General features: G+C 34.3%; 1 protein-coding gene across 2 annotated transcripts in view; it reads left to right on the forward strand.

The window, feature by feature from the left end:
* PAX5 (paired box 5) overlaps positions 1-17451 on the forward strand; it is a 308938-nt gene that overhangs the window by 11301 nt on the left and 280186 nt on the right. For both annotated transcript variants that reach the window (XM_070742266.1, XM_070742267.1), the window contains exons 3-5: positions 2090-2287; positions 12236-12300; positions 16162-16290. In XM_070742266.1, coding sequence (XP_070598367.1) covers positions 2090-2287; positions 12236-12300; positions 16162-16290 — 392 coding nt within the window. The remainder of the gene's footprint in view (positions 1-2089; positions 2288-12235; positions 12301-16161; positions 16291-17451) is intronic.

The following is a 17451-nucleotide window of genomic DNA, read 5'->3' on the forward strand; positions in this document are numbered from 1 at the left end:
GCATTAAATCTGATTGATTTATATTGGGTTTGAAGAGGATACATTGGTTTAGAATGAACTTTTTTTAGTTTAACTAGATTAAAGTCAGATAATGTGATCAAAGCAGGAAGATTATTCTCTGAAGGCACCTAAACGTTCCTATTTCTTATTCAAGGGCTGACTTGAGTCTCTTGGCAATTGAGTGGCCCTAAAAATTGGTTAGTTGAATTAATAAATGAATTATTGTTAGTATAAACACATTGTTATTTAATCTATGATAATTATTGCATATATAAGAAAGTCACGATTAAATTTGGATCAGAGGCACTATTTTATTTTATTTATTATTCTGTTTCTATACCTTGCTTCCTGCCAGAGGATCTCAGTACAATTCACAACAATATCATGGAAACAGATTTAACTAAATCCATCATAATAAAACCCACAACACTGGTTTATTTATTAGATTTTGAAACCATTTAATCTTGGCAATTAAAATTATCCATTCCACAATGATATAAACCAAAATAATAAAAGCATAAAAAGGATTATCATTAATTTAAATTAAACCAGTTTTTGAATTACACTTAACATTTTAATGCAGCAATTTTAATTAATTATTTAAAAGCCATCTGGAAGAGAGCCATTTGTACCAATTTTTGGAAGGTTAACAAAAGTTTGGCAAGTCAAACCTCCTATTTCACAAAACAGGAGTCTGCAATTGGGAAATATTTATTCTAATAATAAATACATTAAATCAAGTTCATTAAGAAAAACAAAGTAGTAGCTAACCCAGAAGAAGACTGGATTTTAATAAGTTGTGTTACCCAGGAATGCCCAGGTGAAAAAAAAAGTCACTGGATTCATTTTCTGAAAGAAGGCAGCACAAGGATCACCTGAGCAGACTTTGGGAGAAAATTCCATAATTTTGGGCTATGCCACTCAGAATGCAAAGGTTTGGACATATTTTCACCAATAAACAGCTTGTGCAAACTGGAACTGAACGGCAGGTTCATTTCTTTAAAAAGCTAGCAGGCATGCCCCGAGTCTACAGAGAGGGGTTGCATACAAATCTAATTAATAATAATAATAATAATAATAATAATAATAATAATAATAATAATAATAATAATAATGTTGTATGGGAATCTTTTCCTTGGGATTTTGCACAAACCTTACATTTTTTGAATAATTGTTCGTGGAAAGAGGAGCTCCAGATACATTGTATTTCAATTCTCAGTGTGTAGGCCAAACCGAATGGGTGATTAAATACAACATATTTGGAGGGGAAAATATATACAGTCTCAGGAACGACTGTAGCTCAATTTCACTTCCTGCTTTTTTGATTAACAATTTATTAGGCCACAAATAGTACCCCCCCCCCCCCAAAAAAGATTTATTACTAACAATAAATGTGAAAATTAATCAACAAAGTGTATATGGAAGTTCACTCACTATTGTATGTAGGTAATTTGACTTACAATAGTTCTTTTACAAAATTCACTGGGAAAAAGTGATTTATGACCATCGCTGTATCCCATGGTTATTAAGTTCCTTCCTTTTTAAAAATGATGCTAATTTAATACTTCATGCCTGTGTTGTGTCTTTGACAATTTCATATATATATATATATAGTATATATATATATACAGTATATATATATATATTCTGTTGGATTGATTTATATTAAAAACATATATATATATATATATATATATATATATGAAATTGTCAAATTTCATATATATAAATGGCAGCATCAAAAAACTGGTTTGATTTAATTTTGTTACAGATTAATGATGCAGATATTGAGATAATTTTAAATTCAAGCATGAAGTTTAACTCATTTCTTTTTGCTGGCAGAAATGCACGCAGTATTATTGTAGTTACTCTCTTTAAATAATATATAATGTCAAATCTAAGAAAAGAAATGAATGTATTATTATCAGTGATGCAATGCAGTAAAGATATGTTAATATATTCCTATTGAAAATGCAAGAACCTAATTTGTGCCATTCTTAAATTCTTATCATTTATTGGAGGAAGGAGGAGAGCTTATAATTAAAATGCTTTCCAAACCTAAGCTTTTCTTTTCTGCATTTCACTCTAGGTATTACGAGACTGGAAGCATTAAGCCTGGAGTTATTGGAGGTTCAAAGCCAAAGGTTGCCACACCCAAAGTAGTAGAAAAAATTGCAGAATATAAACGCCAAAATCCCACCATGTTTGCTTGGGAGATCAGGGACAGACTTTTGGCAGAAAGAGTGTGCGATAATGACACAGTGCCCAGCGTTAGTTCAATTAACAGGTAAGATTCTCTTAGATTGCACAGTAGAGATGCTTTTTGGCAATGTTATTATCTGAAAATGACACAGGATTATTTTGGTTATTTGCATGGCTGTGTGTCCCCCCCCCTCCCCCCAATGTAAAATCTGAATGTACCAGGCAATTTAGTTTTCATCTACATTTGCTTCACTGAGCGAAATAGAAACAATCTCTAATATGGGGTGGAGGAATGGTAGAAATAATAAACACTAATACACACATATATAAGATTAACAAAAGGGTTTTTTTTACCACATTTGCCTTAGATTGCACATTTGCTTTGTGTGTGTGTGTGTGTTCCTATAGACTGACACGTTAACATTTGAATTCTCAAGAGGAGATGACAGTATTAATTTGTCATATAATGAAATTACTCCAAACTTAGTACAATTAAGAAATGAGCAACAAATAAATGAGGGGAAAGATCAGATAATCTAGATTTTCCTGCATCTTTATTACCACTGTATTGAAAGGAAATCAATAATTTATCTGACAATTCAAACAAAGGTGGAGAATCTAGGCCAGAACTGGTAAGTTCAATTTTTTGACTGGTTTAATGAATCTATGAAGTTTATTATTGTTTAGCATATGACGAGAACATGACAGAATCTATCAGATTTTAGGTTACTTTTGGTAAATAGTACTCAATTCTAATATAAAACCTGCTATAAAAATAGAACTGGAGGTTTGGTGATTTGAGCTTCTCTGGTGCCAAAATCAGTTACGCTAACAGATATGTATAATTTTTGCTTTTTCAAGGAGAGTTGGTATTGATTTTATTATTTATTAAGCAAATTGATATAACCACCCAACTCACATATAAATGTCTTTGTGCGGCAACATTTAAAATACCCATCCTATTGTCCGAGTGGCTACAATAGAAATTCATCACATCCCAGATACATCATAGGAATTGAAATATCATTTGGATATGATACACTATTTCCCCCCTGTTAGTTCTATTTACATTCACATTTTGATCAAAAGTAGATTACTGTAAATTTGTTATGTGGCGTGCTTGTTATATTGATTACTGAAGCATTAACACTATTAAGAAAAGTGTTATATATTAAGATATGCAGCACAATTCAAATTTGAATTCCCATTCTGATATGAATTGAAGCTGGTTTTGCTACCTTTTCTTGCAATTTGATAGTACCTCTCAAATTTCCTGAGATATTGTAGGTTGTTCTGAGTTGTTATAGAGCAAGTCAAACTAATTTATAAATTTATTTATATGCATTCAATCAATATATTTGGCTACCCATCTCAAAGAAGTGACTCCAGGTGGCTAATAACATTTTAAAAAGGCAAAACAAAAACAGAAATTTTAAAATAAATAAGCAATTAGCAGCTGAGATTTTTTTCTTTACAAAATATCAATACAGATTTAATACAAATATCTTAAAAAATCTAATTTATAGAATCCAAACCGAGGCCCAGGAACTCAGAGCTTTGCAAAAGGCAAACATAATAAATACTGTATAATAGAAATGTGTATCAATAATACAATAAATACAATAAGTGATACTTTTAATATACATCAGAATAATCTTTTAAATACCATGTCCATCATGAAGACTTTGAGCATGATATTTGGTGTTTGCAGCTACAGAGAATACATTTGATTGTATAATCAAATAGTAAAATTGTTTGATTATATAATCAAAGAATAAAATTGTTTGGTAAATCAAGGATATACATGCATTATGTATTTATATATAAAGACAACAGTAACATTAAAGGACTTTGTCATGATTTAACTTTGATTCCATAAAGGTGCTTTGTAATGTTTTAGAAATGAATATATTGTAGCTGTTTGCAACTATTTAAAACAGCTGCAGAGTCAACTACCCAGTCCTAAAAAAAGTTACCACTTCTTGAGTTATACACAAGTGTGTATAACACAGGTGTGTATAACACAAATGTGTTCAAAACCCCTTTCCAGATTTTTCTTAATCACTGAATAACCCTAATAATTTCTATTAATCTCAAGTTTATATTTATATATAGTTTATATTTCCAATATAACTAATAATAAAATTCAATCTGTACAAATCAACATGAAATAAAACTTTACCTATTAATATATTTCTATTTAATGATTCAAACATTTTTGGAATGTCACAAAGCATTTAGCATTTTAATGGTAAAATATTTACAATTATCAGAGACTAGGAAAACTGTTCAATATACAAAAATGAAAATGTCAGTTTTTTCAGTGGACTGTCAAATTGTATTTAAATAACTAAGTATTTTGCAGTTGAATTTCGTAGCTTCATGTATATTTATAACATGAAGAACTTTGCCTTAAATTTGGATTAAAATTAAGAAGAGTACCTGCAATTTAACATATTTCATTAATTTTAATGGAAAATATGTGCTACCAACTTTTTTGTGAGGGGAATGATTATCTGAAGTGCCATTAAAACATTAAAGTTGATTTATTTTCTAAATGAAATGAAAGCACAATAATTAATCACAACGGTTAAAACAGAATTTCTCGTTATCTGCACTTTTGATGAATTTTGAATCAGTTATTAGATTTACTTTCTTTTCTGCTACAAATATTATTTGTATTGTGATAGTTCTGCAGTGATCAGCTACATAAATCTATGACATTCTCACTATCACACTTGCATATACCCTAATTATTTAAGAAATTTTATGTCACCTAATCAAATAACATAAGATATATTTGGGTAAGAGTGAAAAGTAAATTAATAGCTTGACCTACAATCTAATTAAAAATGTTCATGAGCTAAAGCTAGCTTAGTCATATTAATATCAATATGTTGTAATTGGAAGAAGTTCAAATATTCTTGGCCCTTGATTAGATAAGTTACCTCAGCTCATGTTATCTTCAAATAACTTTTGTGCCTTACACTCACTACAAATCAAGGAACTAGTTCTGGGTTAAGAAATATTCATGCCATTTTTATGAAGTTTGGATTAGAATGCAGTCTACAGATAATTTTTTGCTGAGTTCAATGAGGTTAATTTTAAAGAAATCATATATGCTTTTCATGTATTTTAAGCAACAAATACATTCTCTTGTGTATAAAGATCTCATGCTGATGTAAGATTTTTCTTAATTTTAATTTACACCTGGTGCTTTAAGTAATTGATTGTTATATTCTTCTTCTTCACTACTTCTTTTTCCTTTTATAAAATAAATCTATGTTGTCCCCAGGAATTGAGTTCAATTTGAAGATGTCTTTATTTTTGAATTAGAGAAATCCTTGCTTCCAATATTTTGTAATATAAAACTTGGTCATGTGCAGAAAAAAAAGTGATAGGCATTGAATGGGGAGTATAAAATTACAAGACAATGAAGAAAAGATAAATATTTATTATTTTTATAGACACATGGTTTTATTATGGATCGATGCATACAAATTGATGGTTATGGTTGCTGTGAGATCCAGGGAAATTATAGAACTTGATCTGCTTAGCTTGCACAATGGACTAATGTTATCTGGATCAACATTATTATTATTATTATTATTATTATTATTATTATTATTATTATTTTGGTTTGTCGTGCAGTTAGTCAAATGTTCAGACTGTTTTTTGGCATTTTGGTCCACTTATTGAGTTTGTCTCAAGGACTTGGGATAGGCAGATTTGAATGTTTGATGGCACTAAAGATATTGTTGCAAGATGTTGCAGAAATTTACTGTTCGGAGTAAAGCTGCCTTTTACAATTGACTGATGGTGATTTTGTCAATACCGATAGTGTTGAAGTGTGGCCCTAGTCTATTTGGAGTTCTACCCAAGACCCCTATTACTATTTGGTACTACCTCTGCTTTCTTTTGTCGCAAGTGTTCTATTTTTATTTGTATCTCGTTATCTTCTCCACTTCTTTCTTTTCTATTTTGCTGTTTCCAGATACTGTCACGTCCACTATTCCGACTTTTTTTTTGGCCTTTTTATTAATTTTCTTATTTATTATTTACTAAACTTAAATTCCATCTCACTTAGAGGCAATTCGAGAGGCAACACTAGATAGCTTACGATCAATTAAAAACAATAAGATAAAACATTTAAAACATTAAAACAAGAAATATTAATACTAAAGTTGAGTTAAAATTAACAATGATGGGAGGAAAGGGAGCAAGATAGACATAGGGTTTTTTAGATTATAAATTTAAATTAATTGGATTTAGGATGTTATATATTGTAAGCCGCCCCGTGTCCTCAAAGAGGGGCGCCATAAAAGTCCAATAGATAGATAGATAGATAGATAGATAGATAGATAGATAGATAGATAGATAGATAAAGAAATTAACCATCTCCCGAATAACACAACCCCATCGGCACCTCAGACCTGTTGGCAGATCCAGGACCAAAAGCTGTGCATCTTACCTTGGGGGGCATGACGTAACAGAGGGTGGGAGCCACAGCAGAAAAACTCTTCTTGGACTCTGCCCACAAAAGTTCCTTGGATCATGGAATCTGCAGCATGGCCTTTCTGCTGGCAGAGATGGAGAGGTCAGTCCCATGGGATGAGACAGCATCTCAATAACCTGGACCCATGCAACGGAAGTCTTTAAAGATATGAACCAACACCTTGAATTGGATTGGGAAGCAAACTGGCAACCAGTGTAATATCGGCCACCCTAGGAGACCCAACAGTTGTCTGTGTGGCTTCATTTGGCACTAGTTGTAGCTTCCAAATACTCTTCAAGGGGAGCCTTTTCAGAGTGCATTGCGATAGTCCAAGTATGGGATGATCAGGATTTGAGTGACTGAGCGCTCAAGGAAAGAACCAATTGGTACACCAGATAAATGGGCACAAAGGCTGTCCTGGCCACGACTACGACCTGCTCATTGAGTAGGAGTCACAAGTCAAGATGAAGTACCAGGTCTATTTGGGATAGTGCAATCTCATCCAGAACTAAGTACGAGGAACAAATGGCACCACACACAGATTTGCAAATTACAAATACTGTAAATATTGTATGTAGAATCTGGGAACCATGTACATGAGAAGTACTGCCGATGAAATATCTAAGGGAGGAAAGTGATTTTCACCAATTATTTTTCTGTAATGCGTTCCCTCTCACAGATCTGCTACAAAGAGGTGAGGGATCAAACAAAACAACAAGGAAAAGATTCTTCATGTGGGAGGAAGATAATTTCTATAGCTCATAGGAACTTTAATTATGTTCATGAGCAGCTAATCTTAATATTTATTTCATACATCATATGACAATTAAAGCACAATAAAATTAATGGTATCATCTAAACCAGTGGTTCTCAACCTTTCTAATGCAGTAACCCCATAATACAGTTCCTTATGTTCTGGTGACACCCAACCATAAGTCTAGCCCCAATTCTCCCAACAAAGCTTCAAGCTGATTGGCAGGAAGGTCAGATAGATCCCCACTGTAAATGCCTGATTGGTCGGATTGTAAACATATGTTCCAAGGCACCAGAACAGAAGCTTTAGTTCCTAATACCATGTGAAATTTATCTTTTCCCATGGTCTTAGGCGACCTCTGTGAAATGGTCAATCGACTCCCAAAGGGGTCCTGACCCCCAGGTTGAGAACCACTGATCTAAACCATATACACGTAGTCCTAAACATACGACCACAATTCACCCCAGAAATTATGTTGCTAATTGATAAATTTGTTAAGTGAGTTTTGTCCCATTTTACAATTTTTCATGACACACTTGTTAAGTGAATCACTGGAGTTATTAAATTAGTAGTACAGCTGTTAAGTCAATCCGGCTTTCCCATTGACTTGTCCGAAAGTCCCAAACGGTGATCGCATGACCGTGGGACACTGCAAGCATCAAGAATATGAGCCAGTTGTCAAACATTTATATGTAAATCCTGTGACCATAGGGATCCTGCGAAGGTTGGAAATGTGAAAAATGGTCATAAATCACTTTTTTCAATGCTTTTATAACTTTGAATAGTCACTAAATGAACTGTTTTAAGTTGAGGACAATTGTATCTGGAATCATAGTGTTGGAAGTATTGGCTTGGTATTGTAAAGTATTGGCAATTCTTTCCTCTGAGTCCTATTTTTATTCCAATGAGTTATAAAACACATTGCTGGTGCAGCTCGTCCTTTGCCTATATCTTTGGTCTAACAAGGAAAGGAAAAGAAATATTTTCTGGATGGCAACAAAATTAGAAATCATCTCTGGTGATTGAATGCTTTAGAGTTCTGACTTGATAAGTGGAGGGACATAATTAAAAGGACAAATGTCACAGACAATTCTTATTTATTTATTTGTTTATTTGTCTGTCTGTCTGTCTGTCTGTCTGCCTGTCTGTCTGTCTGTCTGTCTGTCTGTCTGACTGTTTGTTTGTCTGTCTGTTTGTTTGTTTGATTTTTATGCCACCCTTCTCCTTAGACTCAGGGCAGCTTACAACATGTTAACAATAGCACTTTTTAACAGAGCCAGCATATACCATCCAAACTATAATGCAGTTGTTTGGGTTTGGACCAATTGTCTTTAATAGCCAGACATTGTGGTTGGAAATTGTAGTCTGGAAACTGACCATGAAATGGCTTTCCTCCAGCTTTAGTGCAGTAGTGGGTTCTAAAAACCATTGCTACTGGTTCGCGCATGCATACGTAGAAATGTTCTGGGTGGGTGGGCGGAACCTCCCACCACCTGTGCTACCGCTTGTAGAACTGAGCCGAACCAAAAGTAACCCACAACTGCTTTAATGCCTTTACTATTCTTTGATCTGTTTTTACCCTTCTCTGGGCATGGCTGTGTAGACTGACATGAAGACAGCAAGAGAGGGGAGAGGCAAATCAGTGGCTTATACAAGATCACAGTTTCATTTCTTGTTATAGTCTAGATATTTATTTATACAGTCACATTTCACACATATGTGAGTTCTGTTTATGTACCTTTGAACACGCACAGAAAATTCAATATTCCCCCAAATCTGAACATCCATAAGGTCATTTAGTGGCAGGACTGTTTTTTTTAATCATAAGAATTAAAGAACTAGATGGTTTGAAATGAAGGTGGTGTGTCAAAGTATGCTTGTAAATGTGAGGAATTCTGTAAAAAGCTGTGTATCGCTAGTAATAAGGAAACGTAACACTGAAGGTTCCTTGGTGCTCTCTGAGAGTGATTGCTTTCTTGCAGATGTTTCATTACCCAAATTAGGTAACATCATCAGTGATGATGACCCACTGATGATATAATGAAATGTATGGCAGAGAACAACCAGACTCAGATTCAACAGGTTAAAATCCCTCAAACATTCCCCTTTATCCAAACTTAGCATTATTATAAAGTTCTATTTTTTGTAGGTTTATTAAATATTTAGTTATTATGGCATTGTTCCATATTATCTTTATTACAGACTTAGAAAAGTTTGAGGGATTCTAACATGTTGAATCATGACTTAGTTTGTGATCTAATTCCCCACTGTTTTCTCCATAAGGTCTTAGATTTACTAACCATAAATTCACCATCCACGAGCCTTTTCAATAATAACATGGTTGTGCTTGGCAAACAGTTACTGCTTAACTCTAAATGTAAAACTTGCTTTTAGATTTTGTTTTAAATACATAGTTTAACACTATATGTTTGGGAAAATAAACTTATGTGAGTCCTCTGATAAACAAGGACATAATCAGTGTTGTACATAGACTGGTGAATTGTGCAAGCCTGGGAAAGTAGATAATTTGTGGTAATATTTTTTCAGTTACTTTATTAAAATCATATAAATCACCATGATAAAAATAATCATCACGATAATCATCCCATCATCTACTTCAAGATGAAGGCTTAGACATGATATACTGTACTGTTGTCAGTTAAAATCTCGAATTGAGTTTCATGATCAGCCCAACATTTCTTTGGCTGTTTTCTGAGTTGTCGATAAAAAGGGGATTATTTTCTTGAATATTCTAAGTCTGAAAAACTAACAAATGAGAGAATAAATTAAACTGGAGCACATGCATATTATATGCATAGATGTGTAGAGTAGAATAGAATAGTATAGAATAGAATAAAATATAAAATAGAATAGAATTATGGCAATTAATAACACGTTAGTTGAGTGAAGACTTAATTCATTTAAGATACTGAATTTGTATTCTGCCTTTCCGCTTATATAAAAATTTGAGCCAGCTTATAAAAGCTGCAACATTAGAATCAATAAAATTGGAGTCAATTAGCAAGTAGATTGGTGGAAGAGGTGGTAAAATGCACCTCTCTAAATTGGAACTGGCATAATGGAAAAGGCCCTTTTCTATTATGCAAAATTCTGGGAGCAAGAGCAACTTCTTCAGGCTTTCTTCTGATTTAGATAACTGGGTAAGTTCATAACTGGGAAGGCAGCACTTCAGGTAGTCAAGATCAGTTCGTACTTATTGAAATCAATGACAAGTCTTGTTGTAGTTATTCTTATTACATCTACTTACTCTGTAGATGTCCTATACACATCTATATACATACATCTACTTACTGTGCAGATGCCCTGATTTACTCCACATTAGTATTTTCCCTATCCAAATATACATAAAACCAATATTTTATATATATATCTACGAAAACATATATATATGACATTGCCTTGTAAGGCAGAGAATTATCCTCTAGGCTACGTATCCAATCCCTTCAGCTCTGCACCAGAGAAGGGTTACATATTTTTGTGTCGAATCACCCTGGTGTATTGAAGGAACATCACAGCTCCCTATTTGCCTCTCGGCCCAACCCAGGGCCATTTCCAAGGCAGTTAATTTTATTGATAGCCGACAATTCTACCTGTATATGTTACATGTTTTTTTTGCTGAATTTGAAAATTAAGGGAGACTGGGATAGATCTATTTCGGCCTTATTTTGGCCTCATCAGCTAGCCATACCCACTGGGACTTGAACCTGCAACCTCTGCCTTGTAAGGCAGAGAATTATCCTCTAGGCTACAGTATCCAATCCCTTCAGCTCTGCACCAGGGAAGGGTTACATATTTTTGTGTCAAATCACCTTGGTGCATTGAATATATGTATATTGTTGCAAATGTGTCAATATGTTAAATTACATCCCTTGTTTGTGCTGGAGTACATAAATTTGTTTAATGTAAGAATATTCTACGTTTAAATAAACAGCAGATAAATCTTTATATGAAATAATGCTAATGTTTGGGCCAATTTTGTGATGAGCCAATGGGACCAGAAGGAAGGAAATAAAAACCAAGTACCTAGTTAATGATAACAAGGAGTCCCTTCAACCAATATCTATAAGGTTGCTGAAAATCTGCAAGGTAACAATTGTGTTAGTATTACACACATGGAGAAAAGAGGCTGTGCTTAGATCACAGTGTTGTACCTGCCATGTTGCAGATTTTGACTTTTTCCCCATGGATGGCCCTGCTTCCTTTGTCTTAATTTTAGATTAATAAATCTAGTTCAGTAATTTCAGTTGCCCTAGTCTTGATAACATTAGTCATAATTAAGTTCCATGAAGCCAATGACATGCTAATTATTGGTGGTAATAATAATTAATTGAAATCTGATTAATATCTGTGGGATTTAAATACAGCTTTCTTTCTTTGGCCAAAGGATTAGTGGGAATGGAGGTATTAGTTTTTGCAATTATTGTTTATATTGTATTTAATGTTGGTCCACTTACTAAATTGTCACTCCTTCAATTCCTCTTGATGGGGTAATAATATGTACGCTATTCTGGCTGTCCACCCTTTTCTGAATGTTGCCCTTCTTCTGAAAATGTGTTCAATACATGCTTAATTTTGTAAATATCATCTCTTTTTTATGCAAAAATTTCAGATGTTGTTCACTGTAATGCTATCTGGGATATACCACAGTAATGAACTGGACTAATATGCTTGGACATTCATTATTGCATTAATTATGTTGCATAAATAAGTCGTTCTCTGTTGTTATTTATATAATTGTAAGTAGGACTTTGTCTATTATGCAGGATTATTCGGACAAAGGTGCAGCAACCACCTAACCAGCAAGTCCCAGCCTCGAGTCATAGCATAGGTAATGGAAATTATGTGTGTATATGTGTGTGTGTGTGTGTGTATGTATTCATTCTAAGGAACTTTTAATCACTCGTATGGCCAGAAAATTCTGCATAAAACAGTTCAGCACACGTACTAATGCACCTTCTTTATCATTCTCCAAGGGCTGAACATGGTAAATGAATTTTATAAATACTGCTAAAAGGTTTTGAATTTTACTGATTATTATGATAAATAGCTTTCACCATGAGACAGAAAATTGAAATCTAAACCAAAAAAAAAAAAAATCATCCGACTAATGGGGGTCTATAGAATGTCAGATAATTAAAGTAATAAATCAAGAAAAGGATAGTTCTTCATAACATTTTCTGCACCATTAGTCAGTAAGTAGTTTTGAATGTGCTTTTTTTCCTTCTATCAACCAAGCCTTCCATAATTCTTTGTGCACTTGCAATTTTCAGTGAAGAGGTAGCAAAACTTTGAAAACTTTATTTCTCTCTCTCTCTCTCTCTCTCTTTTTTTAACCTAATTCAGATGCATACCATCAAACGCTAGCCATTGAAAAGTAATAGACTTTATTGGGGTTGTTTTTTTTTTGGCAGAGTCCCTGCCACAGAAATAGAACTGCTTAAAATAAACTCAGCTAATTTGAAGTTACTTACATAATATATTCAAGCCGATATGCTCTTGCTGAACCAGAGAAGAGGAATCAACATACCTCAACTGAACACATTTTTAAAAACAGATTACCATAGTAATACTTTGTATTGCCTTTACAAAAAAAAAATCATCTGTAAAGAGAAAGAAATGAATTACAGTAAATTTCATTTGGATTTTAAAACAAGTTTATTAAGTTGCAGGCATTGTTTTAAAGATAAACAGTCCTTAAAACAGAACGGAGGGAAATGCATTCCAGAATAATCTCACTGATTTCAAAAACTGAAATGGGTTTAATTGCAGTTATTTCAGCTCAAGATATGGATGGGTCCGTAGAGAAGAAATCTTCAATCTATTCATTTGTAATGGTCTCTCTCACTTCTGTTCAATTTTAGGATCTTTAGTGAATATCATACATTGCACTATTGCAGTGGTAGCCCATTCATGCCCTTCGCATTGCACCTGATCCTGTTGGCTAAGTGTGTTCCCTTGAGTTGGGGGCTGGAAGGAGTAGTGCCCAACAGGAGAGGGTATGAATGTGTGCCAAATTGCCTGCTATTGACTTTATTAGATATATTGTTTTTGTTTGGATACTTCTGTCCGCTGCCTAAAGTCACATTGTTCAGGTTGGATAGCCATGCCAATTATTTAAATAAGAAACATTTAAAAATTAAATATGCATTTCCCCACTCCATGAGTTCTGCAGAGAGCACTCTAATCCAGTGATTTTCAACCTTTCTTGAGCCGTGGCACATTTTTTACATTTACGAAACCCTGGGGCACATTGAGCGGGGGGGGGGGGGAGGGGGGGCTGATAAAAAAAGTTTGGACAAAAAATTCTCTCTCTCTCTCTTCCTCCCTTTCGCTCTATTTCTCTCTCCCTCTTTCTCCCTCTTTCTTTCTCTCTCTCTCCATCCCTCTTTCTTTCTCTTCCTTCCTTCCTCTCTTTTTTGCTCTCTTTCTCTCTCCCTTCCTACCTCCCTCTATGTCTTTCTCTCTCTCTCCTTCCCTCCCTCTCTTTCTCTTTCTCTCTGTTGCTTTCTCTCTCTCTTGCTCTCTCTCTCTTTCTCTCTTGCTTTTTCTTGTTTTCTTTCTCTCTCTCTCTTGCTTTCTCTCTCTTGTTCTCTTTCTCGCTCGCTCACTCTTTCTCTCTCTTGCTTTCTTTCTTTCTCTCTCTTGCTTCCTTTCTCTCTTTCTTTCTCTCTCTCTCTTCCTTTCTTTCTCTCTGAGCTTCGTGGCACACCTGACCATGTCTCGCGGCACACTAGTGTGCCGCGGCACACTGGTTGAAAAACACTGCTCTAATCCACCTGACGTGTCCTTTCTACCTTCTTTGCTGCCCCTCTAAGGCTTCTCAAGATGGGAAGCTGCTGAATGATGTAGGTGATGTTTTTGTGAATAGACTGAGAGGGGAATGGAGCGGGCAGAGAAATCACTTATCCAAGGTTCCTGATTTTGAATCATGTTTGACTTCTGAATTTGTGAAGTCTAATTACATAGAATACATATAACTTCTTAAATAAATTAAATTGGTTCTTTATTAGCCATAAAACCAACAATGGATGGCACTGATATGCACTCTGCATACTTAATTCCAATTTCAGTGTGTATTTTGCTCCAAGAGTTCCAACGAAATCAAATTAACTCAGTACTGAACCAGGCGAGTTGTATCATTTGGCAGACTGAGTTGTCTACTCCAGCAGGGAAGATTTTGGATATTATTGAAGGACAAAAGAATGTTAGTTATTTATGTGTTTTGCCTTTTGTTAGAAATGCCATTTGCAGACTAAGAGATTCTGTTATATTCAAGACCTGAAGCATTATTTTCTTTTATTCTAAACATAAAATGCAAATGCAGCAACAATTGTTACTACAATCCTCTTTCTCTTTAGACTGCAAGTGTCCTAGAATATCCAGATTGAAAATTAAGTTTAAATCACTTGTTTTTGTGTGGCCCAGGGGTGAAATTCTCCTGTTTTGCTTGTGCTTGTCGGTCATCGGAGAGCCACTCACATGCCCGGATGGCGCTATTTGGATTCTTTTACCCTCTGCACATGCGCAAAGCATTTTGTGCATGTGCAGAGGGTAAAAGAACCAAAATGGCGGCATCCAAGGGAGTGGGCGGAGCCTCATACTTCCTTAATGACTGGCTCTTTGACAACCGACAAGCATGAGCAAACCGAAAATATTTCACCCCTGGTGTGGCCCCAAGTCAATTCAATTCAATTCAATTCAATTTATTAGATTTGTATGCCGCCCCTCTCCGAAGACTCGGGGCGGCTCACAACAACGATAAAAACAATATTATAATGGCACAAATCTAATATTAAAAATAACTAAAAACCCTATCATAATTAAAAAACCAAACAGCACATACATACCAAACATAAATTATAATGAGCCTGGGGGAAGATGTCTCAAATCCCCCATGCCTGGCAGTATAGGTGGGTCTTAAGTAGTTTACGAAAGGCAAGGAGGGTGGGGGCAATTCTAATCTCCAGGGGGAGTTGGTTCCAGAGGGCCGGGGCCGCCACAGAGAAGGCTCTTCCCCTGGGGCCCGCCAGATGACATTGTCCTAACTGCATTCCTTTTCAGACTAATTTATTGCAAGCAAATGGCCTTTCTATCCTGGAAAAGAATTAAATTACAATTATCAATTTATTGTGAGCTAGAGGGAAGCATAAGTAGCCTGAGTCAAATCCTTAATTTGGATTTATAATTTGATTTAGCCATAACCTCATGATCTGTTTTTAGGCAATGATTTTCCACCTTAACACAGATATACTAACACTATTCTAAGTTAGAAGGTGGTTGTATGATATGATATGATATGATATATTATATGATGCATAGGAAGTATTTTGAACCTTTAAAAACTAACTACTATATCGTAAATGGTCCAAAATACTAAGTTTTCCATCAATTATTCCGAGGCCTTCTTTATCTGTCTAATATAGTCCAGAAGCAAAATTCTAGAATTTTTAACTGCTGATAAAATGAATTATTTTTGTGGTGCCCATATTTATTTAGGGCTTTTTTTTGGTCATAGTATCTAGAGCTTATAGCTGAGACTGGAGTAGAAACTGACATTCTAGTGACTGCAAATAGTCCCATTCTCCCTCCTCCTTCTTCTTCCCTTCTCAAAGAGATGATTGTAAGATGTTGACCCATGCTTACTTTTCCATGTTGGTTTGCCTATTGATTCATTTGTTTCTAATTACAGCCTCCACAGGGTCTGTGACGCAGGTGTCTTCAGTAAGTACAGACTCAGCTGGCTCCTCCTACTCGATTAGTGGAATTCTGGGAATTACTTCTCCCAGTGCTGAAAGCAACAAACGCAAAAGAGAGGAAGGTAAAAAAAAAATCACATTCTTATAGTCTATGGAAGTGCATGTTCTAGTCTTTATTGCTCTATCTGATATTTAATTCCCAGGTAGAGACATGACATATTGCAGGTGAGTTAATTTTAATGGATTTTCTTAAAAAACAAACAAAGAAATAAAGTGTGTGTGTAGACAAAATAATTCATTGGAAAATTATGAATCAACGTATCCAGAATGGTTGAAGAAAGAATAAATCTTTTGAATTATTATTTTTATCAATTTTGAGAATATTATTTTATTCTATTCTGACATCTATGGTTACTACAATTTCAAATAAGAATAGAGTGGAAGAATGATGAGATTCTAAATTACAATATTGGGCCTTGGACTTTTTAATCGGCAATATTAATTTATGTCAATACTTCATGAAATGACAACATGGTTAAACACCTGCTTTGTAATTGGGTTAATATGAGTCCCTCAAATTCTTCTTGCATTATCAGTTTAATTGGGGGAGGGATTCATGTAAGCCTTGTACTGTTCATTTTTTTATTTTCCAAAAATTCAGAACAATACAACAAATATATAAAAGTAGTACAGTGAGAAGCTAGACAATGAAATTTCTTTGTGTGTGTGTGTGTGTATTTGATTAATTTAGATGTGTGAATTGTTCAACACAAGTTAATCAGTGTTGGTTTCATTCAGCATGACCTGCCTGAAGCCACCTTTAAAAGACTTTTCCAGAGCATGGCTGTTACAAACCAAATTCTCATTAAGTCTTTTATAAAACTAGATCAGTGTGCACTGGGATGTAATCTTTAATGAGATTAATTTGTAGTTTGATCAACTGAACTTTGATTAAACTGTGTGAACCAACTTTAAAGAAGAAGAACCAATTTTAATCAATGATTGTCTGCGTACAAAGAATGTTTCTCCATTTAAAAACTTTTTAAACTATTATACCAAAACAACCAGGAGTTTTAAAATTATGAACAATTAGCTTTCTTTGAAACAGTCTATAGCAGCTTTTATTTATATAAAATTATATAGATTTCCTTCAATTATTTAAAATATTCACATGCTTTTAGCCATGCTCAGAATTATTTAACTTACAATGTTTAATTGACAAGTGAACAAACTCTTGACTCATGTATTAGTTCTAATATGAGGCTCTTGGTAAGTTTCAAATA

The sequence above is a fragment of the Erythrolamprus reginae genome, chromosome 2, assembly GCF_031021105.1.
Source record: "Erythrolamprus reginae isolate rEryReg1 chromosome 2, rEryReg1.hap1, whole genome shotgun sequence".
Lineage (NCBI taxonomy): Eukaryota > Metazoa > Chordata > Lepidosauria > Squamata > Dipsadidae > Erythrolamprus > Erythrolamprus reginae.